The following is a 14,982-nucleotide window of genomic DNA, read 5'->3' on the forward strand; positions in this document are numbered from 1 at the left end:
ACTTGCCTAGGACTGTGTAAGGGGGCTGCTCTCCCCATAGAGCTTAGCTCCCACATCCTCCCTGCAGGTAGAACTGGAGAGGGGCAAGACACTGCACATCAAAGCCCTGGCCGTAAGTGACCTGAACTGGGCTGGCCAGAGGCAGGTCTTCTTTGAGCTCAATGGGCAGCTGCGGTCCATTCTGGTCAAGGACACTCTGGCCATGAAGGTAAGGCTCCCCCTGTGCCAGCTAGGTGGTGGGGATGGGCAGGGCCTGGAGTTTCATGTCTCCTCTGCCGCCTGCAGGAGATGCACTTCCACCCCAAGGCCCTGAAGGATGTGAAGGGCCAGATCGGGGCACCTATGCCTGGGAAGATGATCGACATCAAGGTGGCAGCAGGGGACAAGGTGGCCAAAGGCCAGCCCCTGTGTGTGCTCAGCGCCATGAAGATGGAGACTGTGGTGACCTCACCCATGGAAGGCACTGTCCGCAAGGTCCATGTAACCACAGATATGACACTGGAGGGTGATGACCTTATCCTGGAAATTGAGTGATGTTGCCTGACTTGCAACCTGGCCATCCCCACCCCAAGACTTCTATAGACGCTGTGCTGCCAGGGCAGGCCCAGGCCAGCCAGTGCCCGAGTGCAAGAAGGCTTGGCCCTGGAGCTCCTGGCCTCAGCTGCTTATACAGGAGACAGTGACTGCGGTGGCCCACCCCTCTCTCCAGCCATCTGTCTTTTCCCTGTTGGTGGCTCACTTATTCACCTCTTGCCAAATGAGGGTCCTATCCTTGCTGGAGACTAGAGGTGGTGGCACAGGTGGGCCTAGGATCCAGGAGAGCAGATTTAGGGGGTCCTACCTTGGAAAGGGGTTCTGGACCCCAGGTCCTGAGAACGTTGCTCAATAAAACTGACTGTCACCTGCCCTCCATCGTGGGTCCTTTGCAGCCCACCCCACATGCCACTCAGAGAGCGCAGAGGTGCCCCTTTGCCTCTCCTCAGGCCAGTTGTAGATTCTGCCTTGAGAGTAGTGAGGATAATGGTAGTGGTCTTGATTTAGGCTACTACTGAGTACCTACTGTATACACCCCCAAAAATTACTGAGAGCTTAGAGTGAGGTGGAGGAAGTGGCTCAGGTAATCAACCTTCACCCATTTTATGGACACAGATGGAATCATAGGAAGGACCCCACAGCTAGTAAGAGGCAGAGGGTTCAAACCTAAGCTGTCAGTGAACTTGCTTCCCAACCAAACTGCTTTACATTCTAAACCCTGGGCCAACCTCGCACCCCATTCTTTTAGGACTGGATGCAAATAGGCACCAGTTCTGGAAAGCAGGCAAGACCCTCAGTATAGGAACCTCCAGGTATGAGGATTTTGGAGGGAGGCTGGGAGCACTCGATGGAGATTCTCAGGATTTAATCCTGCCCATCCCCCATTATTAGCTCTCAGGAGAATCCGATCCTGAGCCCGTTCCCCACCAGCAGGGTGAAACAGTAACCCTGCCTGTGCCACTGCACTGCTGCCACTGCTAGGGAGATGAGATGGTGGGGGGACAGTTCCTGAGCAGAAACAAGAGGATGAGGTAGGGCAGAGCCTAGATACCCTGACTCCCAGGGATCCATCCCAGCACCTTGCCAGCCAAGTGCTCCCAGGGTATTATAATCTAATCTTTGGCAGGGGCCTGGGCTTCCTCCTCTTTGGTCTCCAAGATTCCAAAGGGACCCTCTGAACAGGTCTATGCTCACTCCTTCTGCCTCCAACAGCTGCTGCACAGAGCTCTCCGCAAGGTAGGTGTGTGACAGCCACAGCCAGCCTAAGGGCGCCATGAGTAGTGACTGCACACCCGTTTCCTGTCCTTCAACCACCAGCCTCGGAGAATGGGACCTGAAAGCCATTCCAAAAATAAGAGAAAGAGCAGAGAACAGCAGGTTCTAAGAACCTTGAATTACAGTGCTCTCCTCGAGGCCTTTGTTCCGGGTTCCTCCAGGGACAGACTAGCAGCATGGTGGCAGAGGTCCAAGGTGGAGACAACTAGAACAGCCTCTACTTCCATGTACTCTGAACTGGTTCTTCTAACATTTTGGGTCTATTTGCTCTTACATAATTCGAGGCTGGTAAACTTTGGGGAGATCCTGGTGGAGGCGACCCTCCACCCTCTCAGAAGACAAAAGTTGGAGGCTCTATCACTGGGGTCAGGGCGCTGGGTCCCACTTCCTGGTGGCCAAGTCACAGGCCCTGAAATGAGTGGGCCCACACCTGGTACCTACAGTCCCAGATCTACCTCTGCTAGGACTTGGGGCCTCGCTCAGTAAGAAGGAAGCTACAAGACCCAAGTCAGAGGCCCCCATCCTGTCCCCCTAGGAACTGTCCCTACCAGGCATACTCCCAAGACTCCAAACAGACTAATTCCCAAAGGTCCAAGGCCATGTTACCCAAGTTAAATCTCTTTAATATCCCAATACAAAGTCCTGATGCAAAAAGACAGTGAGAAAACCCTGGGAAGAAGTTGAGGGGAGAAGGGGTTCTGTAAATTCTATCCCTCAGCAGCTTTTCAGGGACAGAGGAGCTGAGAGAAGCAGCAGTCCACAGTGAGGGAGGGCGTGCACAGCTCCTGGGGCCTGCTCCTCACTCCCCTTTCAAGAGGGGCCGCACCCTTTGGCTATCTGCTCCTTTCTCTTGGTCCCTGGGATTTAACTAGCTCTGGCTTCAATCCCCTACAAAAATTCCTGAGATCTCGGGACCCCAGCCAGCTCCTCCCCTGCAGGACCCCTTGATGGGGAGGGGCTGAGGAGCCCATGAGAGTTCATAGGTGTACAGAAGCATGGGTCAGGAGCACAGGGGAGCCTCTGAGTCCCCTGCTTGCTCCAAAAGCACACAAAGGGGAAGACTGCCGTAGAGCTTCGGGTCCGTAAGGGGCTGGAGTAGAAGCAGGAAGAGTCCTACACCCAGGGCATAGCCTGCCAGCAGGGGCCGCCTCTGTGGATGCTCCAGGGCTGCACATACAGCAGGGAAACCCATGTAATTGCAGAAGGAGTGGCAGAGAACTGGCCCAATCAGGTGTCCTGGGGAGGGGAGACAGAACAGCTCTAGAGTAGTCCCACCACATCTTTGGGTAATTACCCTCATCCCCTGGATCAGTGTCCCACCTGTCTACCCACATACCATGGCCTCTGCTTGCTTCCACCTCTCAAACCTCACCAGGCTGAGGGCCCTGCCTTAGCCTGTCTCAAGGACTATGGTAAAAAAAAAAGTTGCTCATAAAACAAAAACAGTTTTCCCAGTCTCCCACCTACTCCTATAGGCCCCTGAAACCTGGGCATCGTGAGGGGCTGAGGACCAACCTGTACGGATGAAGAGGAAAGCAGTGTAGGCACCAAAGACAGCTGTGTAGGAGAACTGGAACGCTGGAAACAGGGAGGCCATGAGTGACCACACCTGCATGCCCTTCCTGTCCCAGCACTGTACACCCATCAGCCATAGATATCCCCTTCCCCCTGGGGGCAGTGACTACCTGCCCCAGCACCTATAGCTGTCCTCTACACCCCAAATCCTGGCCCCTCCAATATTATAGCCCTCTGTTCCCAATTCTTTCATAGTGGCTAATTTAGGGACACCCTCACACCCCCCCAATCCAGGATTACCCGAGGCACACTCTCTAGGACTCACCTGCAGACAAGAAGATGCTCCCCACACTGCTCTGACGGAATCGAAGCTGCTCAAAAATGTGGTGAAAATGGGCTGGGAAGAAGGCAAGAACCACATCACATTGCTCTCAGCCTGCCCTCTATGCCCCACCGTTGTCCCAAGCCCCATTCTCAGTTCTCATGCTAGGAACATGTCAGAGGACCAGGTTGCACACTCACCAACTCCAAAGAATAGTGGGCAGGTGAACACGGCAGGGCCCAGGCCCGTACACGGTGCTAACATGGGCAGCATGCAGGCCCGAAACACTAGCTCCTCTGTAAGGGGCGCAATCACTTGGTTCCGAAGCCAACGCATGTCCATGAGGCAGCGGGCCCAGGAGCGAGGGGCTAGGGAGGGGATTCAAGACAAGCAATGAGGCTAGCTATTGAAAAGAGACCCTAGAGGCCTCCCACAATCTTTTCCTGGCCAAACTCAGGTTAGGCATTCATACTCTGAACAGATAAGGGTCCAGCTTTGCTTATCAGCATAAGACAATGTCTCAAGAAGACAATGGGAAGGCCATTAGCAGCTGAGGTAGGATATCTGGAAACATCAAAATCTGCCCAAGACTAACTCTGGCTTGGAGAAGCCAAAGGTTAGGGGAAATAGAAATGCTCTCTAGTCCACACCAAATACACTTTTAGGGGTCCCTAGGAGGATCCCTAAACATTAGGAACCAACTCTTAGAGGACACCTGCTATATGTTCCCATCTTACTGATGAGGAAATATAAAACATCTCACATCTCATGTTTAGGTCCCATCATGCATGATTCCCTCTGTCCTGGACTGCCTGCTTACTTTTTCCCTTAGCCCTGAGGACTCACCTAAGACAACCTTTAACCCATCTGCCAGGTCACAGGGACAATCCATTGAGAGCTGCATCAGTGGGCCCAGAAAAAGGATCTGGAGACACAAAAACAGCAATCAAATGAAAGACTTCAACTATAACCCACTGCTTTTTGCCCAGAGAAGGCCTCAAGTTTCCTATTCTCAGCCGGGGTTTCCCCACCAATGCAAACCCGAGGACCTCGAGCCATCTCACAATTCCTGTCTCCCATTAGGCACAAACTGGACAAGCAGGATAAGTAAAAAAGGTCACAGAAAGGAGCGTCATGCTAATACAAAGAACAGAGGAGCAAAGATAGTGGAGGACTCACCATGGTCAGCAGCAGGGGCAGCAGTGCTGCTGGGAAAATGCCCTCCAGCCTGAAGCCCATCAGCGTGAGCAGGGATGTGCCTGGCTGAGCCACAGGAAAAGAAGCATCAGTCTTGCTCCCTCCCCCAAAGACCCCTGAGATCTCTCCCCTGTTGCCCTCTGCCCCGCCTCCTTTGCACCTGGATGCCTGTGAGTTCCCTCCAGAGTAGCACGCAGAGGGGCGAGAGACTGGACACCACTAGGACACTGGTGAAGCGCCGCTTGATGACGGCAGGGTGGTCCCTACGGAGGGGGCATTAAGTTCAGGGGCCCAAAGTCGCCTCCCGACAGAGCAGCCCCGCCCTCAGTTCGCCCAAGCTCCGCCCGCAGCCCCGCCTTGTGGAGGCGCGGGTTCCGCCGCGCGCGCAGCCCCCGCACCTGGGCAGCTCGCTCTTCCAGACATAGAGGCTGCCCACATAGGAGCAGGCGAGGCTGAGACAGGAGAACACAGACACCCAGCAGCACAACCCGGGGCCCGGACCTCCCAGAGCCGCCGACTCGGGCTGCCGCTCGGGTCGCGACACCGACAGCAGACGCAACCCGTCCCCGCCCAGCGCCGCCATCGCGCCCGGACCCGCGGCGCGCACCAGTGACGCTAGCCGGCTGTCTCGGCCCGCGCCTGCGGGAAGCTCTGGTTACGTCATCCGACAGCGCGGGTCCTCGGCCCCGCCCTCGATACTGAAACAGACCCGGAGCTCACGGAGCAGGTTTATTGAACAACAGACTACACGTGTCCTCCACGTCTTCCAAGCTGATGCGGAGACGCGGGGGAGAGGGCTTGGCTCAGGGGCTGGGAGTCAGCCACTCGGACAGATTGGAGACTTCCTGCAGCCACAGTGCGTCCTGCGAGAGGAAGGGGGACCCGGAGTGAGGACGCCTCGGTAGCGGCCGGGTCCCCGCCCTCCCCTGCGCAGCCCTCGCCTCATTACCTCCGGGCCGTTCCCGGGGTCCGCCCTGCTTCCGCTAGGAGTCACGGAGGCCGCGGGGGGCTCCCCACGGCGCAGAGGAGCCTCTGACGGACTCGGGGCCCTGGCAGAGTGGAAAGCCCATGTTCCCTCCACGACCTGGTGGAGGCTGCCCTTCTTAAGCTTCTTGTTGGCTCCTAGCCCGCTGGTCCCTAGGAGAAAACGCACACTCATCCCTTGGCCCTGCGCTGGAAAAGGCCCTTGGGGGAAACCTGGGAGGAAGGAAGGAGCTGGGGACCAGCTCTATCAGCTCTCCCACCTCAGAACTGTCCAGGTCAAAACCCTGCAGCCCCAGGCCTTCAGGTACAGGCTGAGGCTGCAGAATGGTATCACGTCTCTCTATCCCGCCTGAGTTAAGCCTGAGAAGGGGCATGTGGATTGTACCAAGCCCTCACTTGGGACTCGGGCCCACTTGATCACTGCACAGATTCTTCGTGGAGTTTGCACTTTCCAGCTCCTCCCTCCCTGCCAAGCCCTGATTGCCCTGCCCGATCTGACCTCACTTTTCTCAGTGTACTGGGCAGTGCCAATAGGCAGCCTTCCTATTAATTGATTCACTTGTGCAAATTTAAAGCACTGTTTTGTCCGACAATGCATCCCCATTAGAGACAGATGAGCCAGGTTGCCTGGGTTTGATTTCTGGCTCTGCCATTTACTAGCTGTGTGACCTCGGGTAGGTTTATTAACACCTGGGCCTCGGTTTCCTCATCTGTAAAATGAGAAAATAATAGTACCTATACCTCAGTATTATTTTGAGAAGAGCATTTATACATTTTAAAAATTCAGAACAGTGCCTGGCACCTGCACCATACAGGCTCATGCACCTGTGTCTATGGTTATTTCCAGCCTATGGTTATTTACATGTATACATCCCTGGCCCTGCAGTATGATCATCATCACATCACATACACTAACACCTCCCCATAACACATCAAAGTTAAGGTGGTGTCTGCACCCAGGAGCAGCCTCCAGAGCCCCGAACAGATTGGTAACCAAAACTAAGGAGTTATATTATCAATGCTAATAATCAAGAAAAGAATGAACAAACTGGATTCAGGGCCCTACCCCATCATGCACATCTATAACTACACAAACTATGAGAACTTTCTAGTCCTATCATATCAGCTTTTGAGATGGAATGCCTCCTACTGCCCCAGAACACCCATAGTAGTGGTGGGAGCCAACCAAATCCCAGACGGAAACTGCTATGGGGAAAGGTGTAGTTTGAAGGCCTTTAAGTTACACTTTTTACTTCCCAGCTTTGATCCAGAGCTGACTGAAAAGCTGAAAGCTTACCTGCATGGAGCTCCAGGCTGCTGTTCTCATGTGCATCCTCTGTGCTCTCCTCTGTATCATTTTTCTCTGGGTGCAGTTGCTTAAAAGATTAGAAGTCCTAAGTTAGTTTTGCAGAAGGCACATGTGAATCCTCCTATCCAGCCTCCAACTTCCAAGGTTTCCTTTTGCTAGAGCCTTTGCAGCTTACTCCAGCATTTCCTTACTCCTCTGAACTCTGGTCACTCACCTACTGTCTGCCCCACTCTCAGACTCTGAAGTATCTACTGCATGCCCCTGTTCATTATTTTTATATGTCGATGTCCGTTTTTCTCTATCACAAACTCCTTGAAAGGTAAGGTTCATCATGCTTACGTCTCTTTATATCTAGCATAGTACCTTGCACAGGGTAAATGCTCAAAAATGACTGACCACAGGGCAGGTTTTATAGTCCTCAGTAGCCTTTCAAAGCCCTGCCACATTTGGTTCAATTTGGACAGAGAAACAAAGATACTAAGATCAGAACCCAATTCTAGCTCCTTGTTTTTCAAGAATACAAGTGTATAAAAATAGATATCCTCTTCAAAGTTTAAAATTTTTGTGCTTCAAAAGACACTACAGAAAGTGCAAAGTCAACACAAGAATGGAAAAAATATTTGCAAATCATATCTGATAAGGTATTTGTATCAAGAATAAAGAACTCATATAACTCAGCAATAAAACAACAAATAATCCAATTAAAAAAAACAATTTGACAAAGGAATTGAATGACATTTCTCCAAAGAGGGACATATGCCCAATATGCACATGAAAGATGATTAACATCATTAGTCAATTACAGAAATGCAAATCAAAACCACTATTAGATACTACTTTATACCCATTATGATGATGATGATGATAGTAGAAAACAAGTATTGGTGAGGATATGGAAAAATTGTAACCATTATATAGTATTGGTGGGAGAGTAAAATGATGCAGCCGGTTTGGAAAATAGTTTGGAAGTTCCTCAAAAAGTTAAATACAGAGTTATGACCCAGCAATTTTACTATATACCCAAGAGAATTACAAACATATCCACACAAAAAATGTTCATAGCATTATTCATAATAGCCAAAAAGTGGAAATAACACAAATGTCCACCAACTGATAAAGGGAGGAATAAAATGTGGCACTTATCCACGGCTTCATTTTATGTGGTTTCAGTTACCCATGGTCAACCTCAGTCCAAAAATATTAAATGGAAAATTCCATAAATAAGCAATTCATAAATTTTAAATTGTGCACCATTCTGAGTAGTGTAATGAAATCTCATGTTGTCCCACTCCATCCCACTTAGGACATGAACCCTCCCTTTGTCCAGCATATCCACACTGTAGATACTCCCTGCCTGTTAGTAGCCACCTCGGTTATCAGATTGACTGTTGGTGTATCATAGTGCTTATGTAAAAATGTTAATTCATTTACATGAAAAGATATGCATGCATAGAGAAAAACATAGTATATATAGGGCTCGGTACTATTTCCGGTTTCATGCATCCACTGGGAGTCTTGGAATGTATCCCCCGCAGATAAGGGGGGACTACTGTACATCCATACAATGAAATATTATCTATATATATAAAAGCCTAAGCAATCATTTGACTGCTCGACCAGTAGCTATGACGTGCACTGACCACTAGGGGGCAGACGCTCTGACGGGTAGGTTAGCTTGCTGCTGGGATCTGGCCAATCGAGACTGGGCCAGAGGGGCTGGACACGCCTTGGACAAATCCAGGCCGAGGGACCCCACTGGTGCAAGAATCCATGCACTGGGTCTCTAGTCCAACCACATAAAGGAATGAAGTACTGTTGCATGTTATAACATGGATGAATCTTGAAAGCATTATGCTAAATGAAAGAGGTCAAATACAAAAGGCCACTTACTATATGTTCCATTTATATAAAATGCCCAGTACAGACAAATCCATAGAGATGGAAAGTAGAATAGTGGTTACCAAGGAATGGGAGTAGGAGAATTTGGTACTGGCTGCAAATTAGGTACAGGTTTTCTTTTTGGCATGATGGAGATATTCTTGAATTTAGTGGTGATGGTTGCACAAATAGTAAGTATACTTAAAACCACTGAATTGTACAATTTAAAATGGTAAAATTTGTGGTACATGAATTATAATGTAATAAAAATAAATATTCTATCATACTGTTTACTAAAATAAGTTTCCATTTCTAAGTAATTACATTCCAGGGAACATAGAAGGGGTAAAGATGGCCCCAAAGATGTGAAAAAAGAAATAGCATTAGGAACATTTCCAAACATTACCCCTTCCACCTAGTCCCCATCCCCCACATTTGTTCTTGAGAGAAAGTTTATTCTTTTATTTCACTCTAGCCTAGAAAATCTCATATAATAAACTTCCTATCTTGATATTGGTCTACAATGAAATACCCACATTCAGATTAAAGCACTGAGGCTCAGAGGAGCCTTGTGTACCCTTCATCATCAGGTTCCCCAGATAAGACAGACCTAGCTATCCTCAGATACACCTCCTTGGATTTAACACTCTGTGAGACATTTCGTTTTGCTCTCCCCTCACCCACCCCAGATCACAATACTTTTCCTTAGGAAGCTGCGGTCCTGTTATTGGTCCTGCTTGAGGTTAAGTTTTCAGTTCCTACATACACCTGCGACACGAAGCCCTGGAGCACTGTCCTATTGACTGCTTCACAGCCCACTGTCTGCTGTTTCAATACCCAAGCGGAAAATCTCCATTCCTGGCATAACCTTTCCCTGCATATACTCTAGAAAACGCTAAAAATAACCTCTCATTTCTTCCATCCTCCATAAGCTATATAATGGCCACAGATAGTGTTATTCTTTACCACTCCAGAGGTCAGCACTTCTACTTTACCTGTTTAGAAATGGAAACTGAGGGACTGGTTGGTCTAGAGGTAAAATAATTTGACCTATTATCATTGATCTTGTAATTTTTTAGCTAAGCCACTGGGTGCCACTCTTGTGCCATTAAAAAGTTATCACTAGCCCTAGCCAGTTTGGTTCAGTGAATAGAGAGTTGGCCTGCAGACTGAAGGATCCCAGGTTTGATTCCAGTTAAGGGCATGTACCTAGGTTGCAGGCACTGGTCAGGGCTGATGCGGGAGGCAACCAGTCAGATGTGTCTCTCCCATATCATGTTTCTGTCTCTCCCCTTTTCTTCCACTCTCTAAAAAAATCAGTGGAAAAATATCCTCTGGTGAGGATTAACAACAACAAAAGTTATCACTAAGTGGCCATTATCAGAGGAAAACAGTAACAATCTTGAATGGAGAAGCATGAATTCTACTCAATGCCTCTGATTACTCATCTTCACTGGGCTTCTGATCCAGTCCTATGAGGTAACAATGTTACTAAGCTTCAGAGCCAGGAGACCTCTCTACAAACCCAACCCTTGCCATTTACTGACTGTGATTCTGGGCAAATTAGAAAATTTATCTAACCATTTTTTTTTCATCTATAAAATGGAAAAACCACAACTTACCTCACAGGATCTTTGTGGAAATTAAAGTGGAAATCTTGCCCAGCTGGGTGTAGCTCAGCGGTTGAGCGTCGACTCAGGAACCAAGAGGTCACCAGTTCGATTCCCAGTTAGGGCATATGCCCAGGTTGTGGGCTTGATCCCCAGTGGGGGGTGTGCAGGAGGCAGCCAATCAATGATTCTCTCTCATCATTGATGTTTCTATCTCTCTCTCCCTCTCCCTTCCTCTCTGAAATCAATAAAAACTATATTTAAAAAATAAAATAAAGTGGAAATCTTGGCATAGATTCATGAACCTTAGGTTCACTAGCCATCTGCCAAGTTAATTGGACTATGAATGGCCCTGAAGCTATGAGTCATCACTATAGCAACAGAATGGGACAAAAGAGGTCAGATTATTTCCTTTTGAGAGCTTACTAGGATATCAGAGAGGCCCAAGCAAAAGGTCACAGCCTCAAATACTTCTAGATCCTGCCCATCTATCCCAGGTGCTATGATAATAGCACATGCCTTAGCCTGAACCTATCCCTAGAAATCTGAAGCTATAGATGGCTATATTAAATTGAATAGTGACCCACCAAAAGATATCTCCAAGTCTTACCGCCCACCCCCCTCCAACCGGTGAATATGACCTTATTTGTAAAAGGCGTCTTTGCAGATGTAATTAAGGACCTCAAGATAAGACCATGGTGGAGTTAGAGTGGGCCCTAAATCCAGTGACACTTATTTGAGAGGAAGTCAGAGGGTAATCTGAGAGACAAAAGGGAAAGGGCATGTGAAGATGGAGGCAGATAATAGGAGTGATGAGCCAAAGAACATCTGGAGCCAACAGAAACTAGTAGAAGTGAGAAAGGATTCTCCCCTAGAGCGTTTGGAGGGGGGATGGCCCTGCTAATACCTTGATTTCAGACTTCTGGACTCCAGAAGTGAGATAATAAAGTTCTGTTGTTTTAAAAACACCAAGTTTATGGTAACTTGTCACAGCGACCATAGGAAACTGATACAATGGACATTCACTTTTATTTGCGCAAGTTGTGAACAGCAGCTTTCCAAGTTGGAGGGAAACCAGCAAGAGCATTTGCAGGGAACCAATTGAATGGAACAGCTGATGCAGTCCTAGGAAGGTGCTTCCCAGAAGTACCTATAGCCATGGAAACAGGTGTGGTAAAGGGAGCATTTACAGAGGTTTCACTGCTGTCCTCTGCCTTTCTAGCTACAAAGCAGAAGAGGATGAGAAAATCGATGAGATGCTGTAACCCTTAAGTGCCTGGGCATCTCAATTTCCTCATCCAATCAGGCAAACAGAAGTAGGAGAGGGAGAGAAGAGCAGAAGTGCTAAAGGTCCTGTTATTCTCTTAAAAACAGTGTCTGTAATTTTTAAAAACAAGTTTGAGACATACTAGTAACTTGTATACATATAATAAACTACATACATAAAGTGTACAATTTGATAAGTTTTGACATATGTACATACTTGTGAAACCATCACCACAATCAAGATAATGAACATATCCATTTCCCTCAGAAGTTTCTTCTGCCCTTAAAAATCACTCCCTCCAACTCCTATACCTCCCATCTTCAAGCAACCACTGATCTGTGACTATAGCTTAGTTGGCATTTTATAGGATTTTACGTAAATTCAATAATAGTATGTACTCTTGTATTTCTAGGTTTTGAAATAATTCAGTATGGCTATTTTATTTACTCATCTTACTTTAGATCCATGCTATTTTGTATATCAATAGTACATTTCTTTTATTGCTGAGTAGTAGTCCCTTGAATTGACAGACAACAATTGTTTATCCATTTACCTGCTGACACTGGGTTGTTTCGTTTTTGACTATTAGAAATAGTCAGAGATGCCATGAACATTAATGTGTAAGTTTTTGTGTGGACATATGCTTTCATTTATTTTGGGTAAATACCTAGGAGAATGGCTGGGTTGTATGCCCAACTGTTCTCTAAAGTGTTTGTACCATTTTTAATTTCTACAAATAGGGTATATGAGTTCCAGGTCCTCCACATCCTTGTCAGCACCTGGTATGGCAGCCTTTTGACTCCAGGTAGGTATGAAATAATGTATTACTGTGGTTTTGATGTGTATTTCCCTAATGACTAATGATGTTGAGCATCTTTCTCATATGTTTATTTGCTGTTTCTCTTCTTTTGTGAAATGTGTGTTCAAATCATTTGCCCATTTAAAAAATTGGGTTGCTTGTTTTCTCATTGAGTTTTGAGAGTATTCTGAAAACTGTAGTAATGTTTTGAACTACATAACTTGTTCACTCTTTCCTCCACCTTCCTGAACATATGGAATACAATTATAATAATAACTGCTTCAATGTCTTTGTCTACTAATTATATTTTCTGTGTCAGTTCTGGATAACTCTAATTGAATAGCTGGTTGACCAATTGAGTTTTCTCTTCATTGTGTGTTGTATTTTTCTGTTCCTTACCATGCCTGTTAATTCTTTTTATTGGATGCAAGGCACTGTGACTATTACCTTGATGGGTGCTGGATATTTTTGTATTCCTATAAATATTTTTTAACTTTGTTCTGTGATGCCACTGAATTCCTTGGAAACACTTGATCCTTTTAGGTCTTGCTTCTGTTTTTAAGCTCTTTTAGGCAGGATCAGAGGAGTGTTTGTCATAGGTTTAACTTCCTCCATTCTACCTGATGCTCTATCTATACTAATAAAAGGGTAATATGCAAATTGGTCAGGACACCCTCACAGTAACGACGGAACAGCAGGCTGCATGGGGTGACCAGGCCGGCAGGGGGGTTAGTGAGGGACCACCAAATGACTGAACAGCAGGCTGTGTGGGGCAACCAGGCTGGCAGGAGGGACAGTGAGGGGTGACCAGGGGGGAGGGGAAGTTAGGGGCAACCAGGCCAGCAGAGGGGGGCAATGAGGGGCAACCAGGCCGGCGGGGGGGGGCAGTGAGGGGTGACCAGGCCAGTGGGGGGGGCAGTTGAGGGTGACCAGGCTGGCAGTGGGGGGGCAGTTAGGGGCAATCAGGCAGGCAGGCAGGTGAGCAGTTAGGAGCCAGCAGTCCAGGATTGTGAGAGGGATGTCCGAGGGGTCCCAGATTGGAGAGGGTACAGGCTGGGCTGAGGGGACTCCACCCCCCATCCCCCGTGCACAAATTTCGTGCACTGAGCCTCTAGTAAGTTTTAAGCTTTCCTCTCTGGTTTATGGAAATAGTAACTATTCCTAGTCCTGTGTGAGCTCTTCATATTATTCCCTCTAATCCTTCTGGATGATTCTTTACCTGGATAGTTTCTCCACATGAATGAGCTGATCAGTACTCAATTGAGGGGGGAGCCTCTGTATATCTCTAGAATTCTCTCTCTGTGGAGATTCTTCTTCTCTGGTACTCTGGTACTCTGCCCTGAAAACTCTAGCTGCCTTGGCATCCTTGAATTCCAAATTCCATCTATTCAACTCAGGGAGACCACTGGATTCCCTCTCCCTGTTCCACGGCCTCCATACTTTCTGTAGGCAGTATGCTAGGGCAATCATAGGGCTCACTGCACTTGTTTTTCATATCTCAGGAATGACTAGCCCACTCGTTGTCTGATACCCAATATCTTAAAAACCACTGTTTCAGATGTTGTGTCCAGATTTTTTGTTATTTCAAGCAGGAGGGTAAATCTGGTCCTCATTACTCCATGTTGGCCTAAAGCCACTGTATAATAATTTCACCCATAATCTTTTTTATTTACTCATCTTATACTTTAGATCCAGAAAATTCAAACCTACTGATTGGAGCCAAGAGAGCTAGAAGAATGGGCTTCAGTAGGAACACTACCACCAACTACACCTGAAATTGAGATACAGAATTTCCTAGTTATAATTTCTCTTCACTCAATAGAGGAGCCTGTCACAAAACCAGGTGACCTTCTTGAGGGTAGAGACCCCAATGCAACACTATATCTTCAGCATCCAAAAAGGTGAATAAATAAAAGTATGTGTTTGATTAGGCAAAACTAAACATGAAAATTCTATCATATCATCACCATTATGAGTAGTGATGTGCTTAGCAGTCTATATACATACATTATTTTACCCAAATCTCACAACAATCACTTTGGGTATGCATCAAAACACTTTACTGATAAAGAAACTGAGGTTTATAAAGGTTAAATAGGTTCCATAATAATAACTACACAACTGGTAACAGAAACAGAAATCAAGTGACATCTAACCATGCTCTTAACCTCTATGTAATACTACATTCTATAAAGTTTTTCTAAACCACAAGTTTTCTTGCTGAAAAGCTAACCTCAGATTGTGTTATCTAAGGCACCTGTACCTATCTACCCTGTATACAGGGCTCTCATA

The 14,982-nt window shown here is 47.2% G+C and overlaps 3 protein-coding genes across 8 annotated transcripts in view; 1 reads left to right on the plus strand and 2 right to left on the minus strand.

Annotated features, from left to right (window-relative positions):
* Window positions 1–900, plus strand: part of PC (pyruvate carboxylase) — a 66,949-nt gene extending 66,049 nt beyond the window's left edge. For both annotated transcript variants that reach the window (XM_028153803.2, XM_054724855.1), the window contains exons 21-22: window positions 68–208; window positions 286–900. In XM_028153803.2, the coding sequence (XP_028009604.1) occupies window positions 68–208; window positions 286–534 (390 nt within the window). In that variant the 3' untranslated portion in view covers window positions 535–900. The remainder of the gene's footprint in view (window positions 1–67; window positions 209–285) is intronic.
* A 1,507-nt stretch (window positions 901–2,407) lies between these two features.
* RCE1 (Ras converting CAAX endopeptidase 1) lies at window positions 2,408–5,447 on the minus strand. 5 transcript variants are annotated; one of them, XM_008146886.3, is made up of 8 exons: window positions 5,242–5,447; window positions 5,004–5,106; window positions 4,826–4,909; window positions 4,493–4,571; window positions 3,847–4,014; window positions 3,650–3,721; window positions 3,325–3,387; window positions 2,408–3,045 (listed from the first exon to the last, which is right to left on the minus strand). In XM_008146886.3, exons 1-8 carry the CDS (start codon window positions 5,424–5,426, stop codon window positions 2,810–2,812), a joined length of 990 nt encoding a protein of 329 aa, XP_008145108.1. In that variant the 5' UTR covers window positions 5,427–5,447; the 3' UTR covers window positions 2,408–2,809. The 5 variants fall into 5 exon arrangements, with proteins under 5 accessions (XP_008145108.1, XP_028009609.1, XP_028009611.1 ...); XM_028153808.2 differs by lacking the exon at window positions 3,325–3,387; XM_028153810.2 differs by lacking the exon at window positions 5,004–5,106 and having other exon boundaries at window positions 5,242–5,299.
* Window positions 5,448–5,559: 112 nt separating this feature from the next.
* Window positions 5,560–14,982, minus strand: part of C13H11orf80 (chromosome 13 C11orf80 homolog) — a 59,717-nt gene continuing 50,294 nt past the window's right edge. The window contains exons 13-15 of the mRNA XM_054725634.1: window positions 7,125–7,203; window positions 5,793–5,980; window positions 5,560–5,706 (exon numbers count right to left, since the gene is read on the minus strand). Coding sequence (XP_054581609.1) covers window positions 5,647–5,706; window positions 5,793–5,980; window positions 7,125–7,203 — 327 coding nt within the window. The 3' untranslated portion in view covers window positions 5,560–5,646. The remainder of the gene's footprint in view (window positions 5,707–5,792; window positions 5,981–7,124; window positions 7,204–14,982) is intronic.

Source organism: Eptesicus fuscus, chromosome 13 (genome assembly GCF_027574615.1).
Source record: "Eptesicus fuscus isolate TK198812 chromosome 13, DD_ASM_mEF_20220401, whole genome shotgun sequence".
NCBI classification, from domain to species: domain Eukaryota; kingdom Metazoa; phylum Chordata; class Mammalia; order Chiroptera; family Vespertilionidae; genus Eptesicus; species Eptesicus fuscus.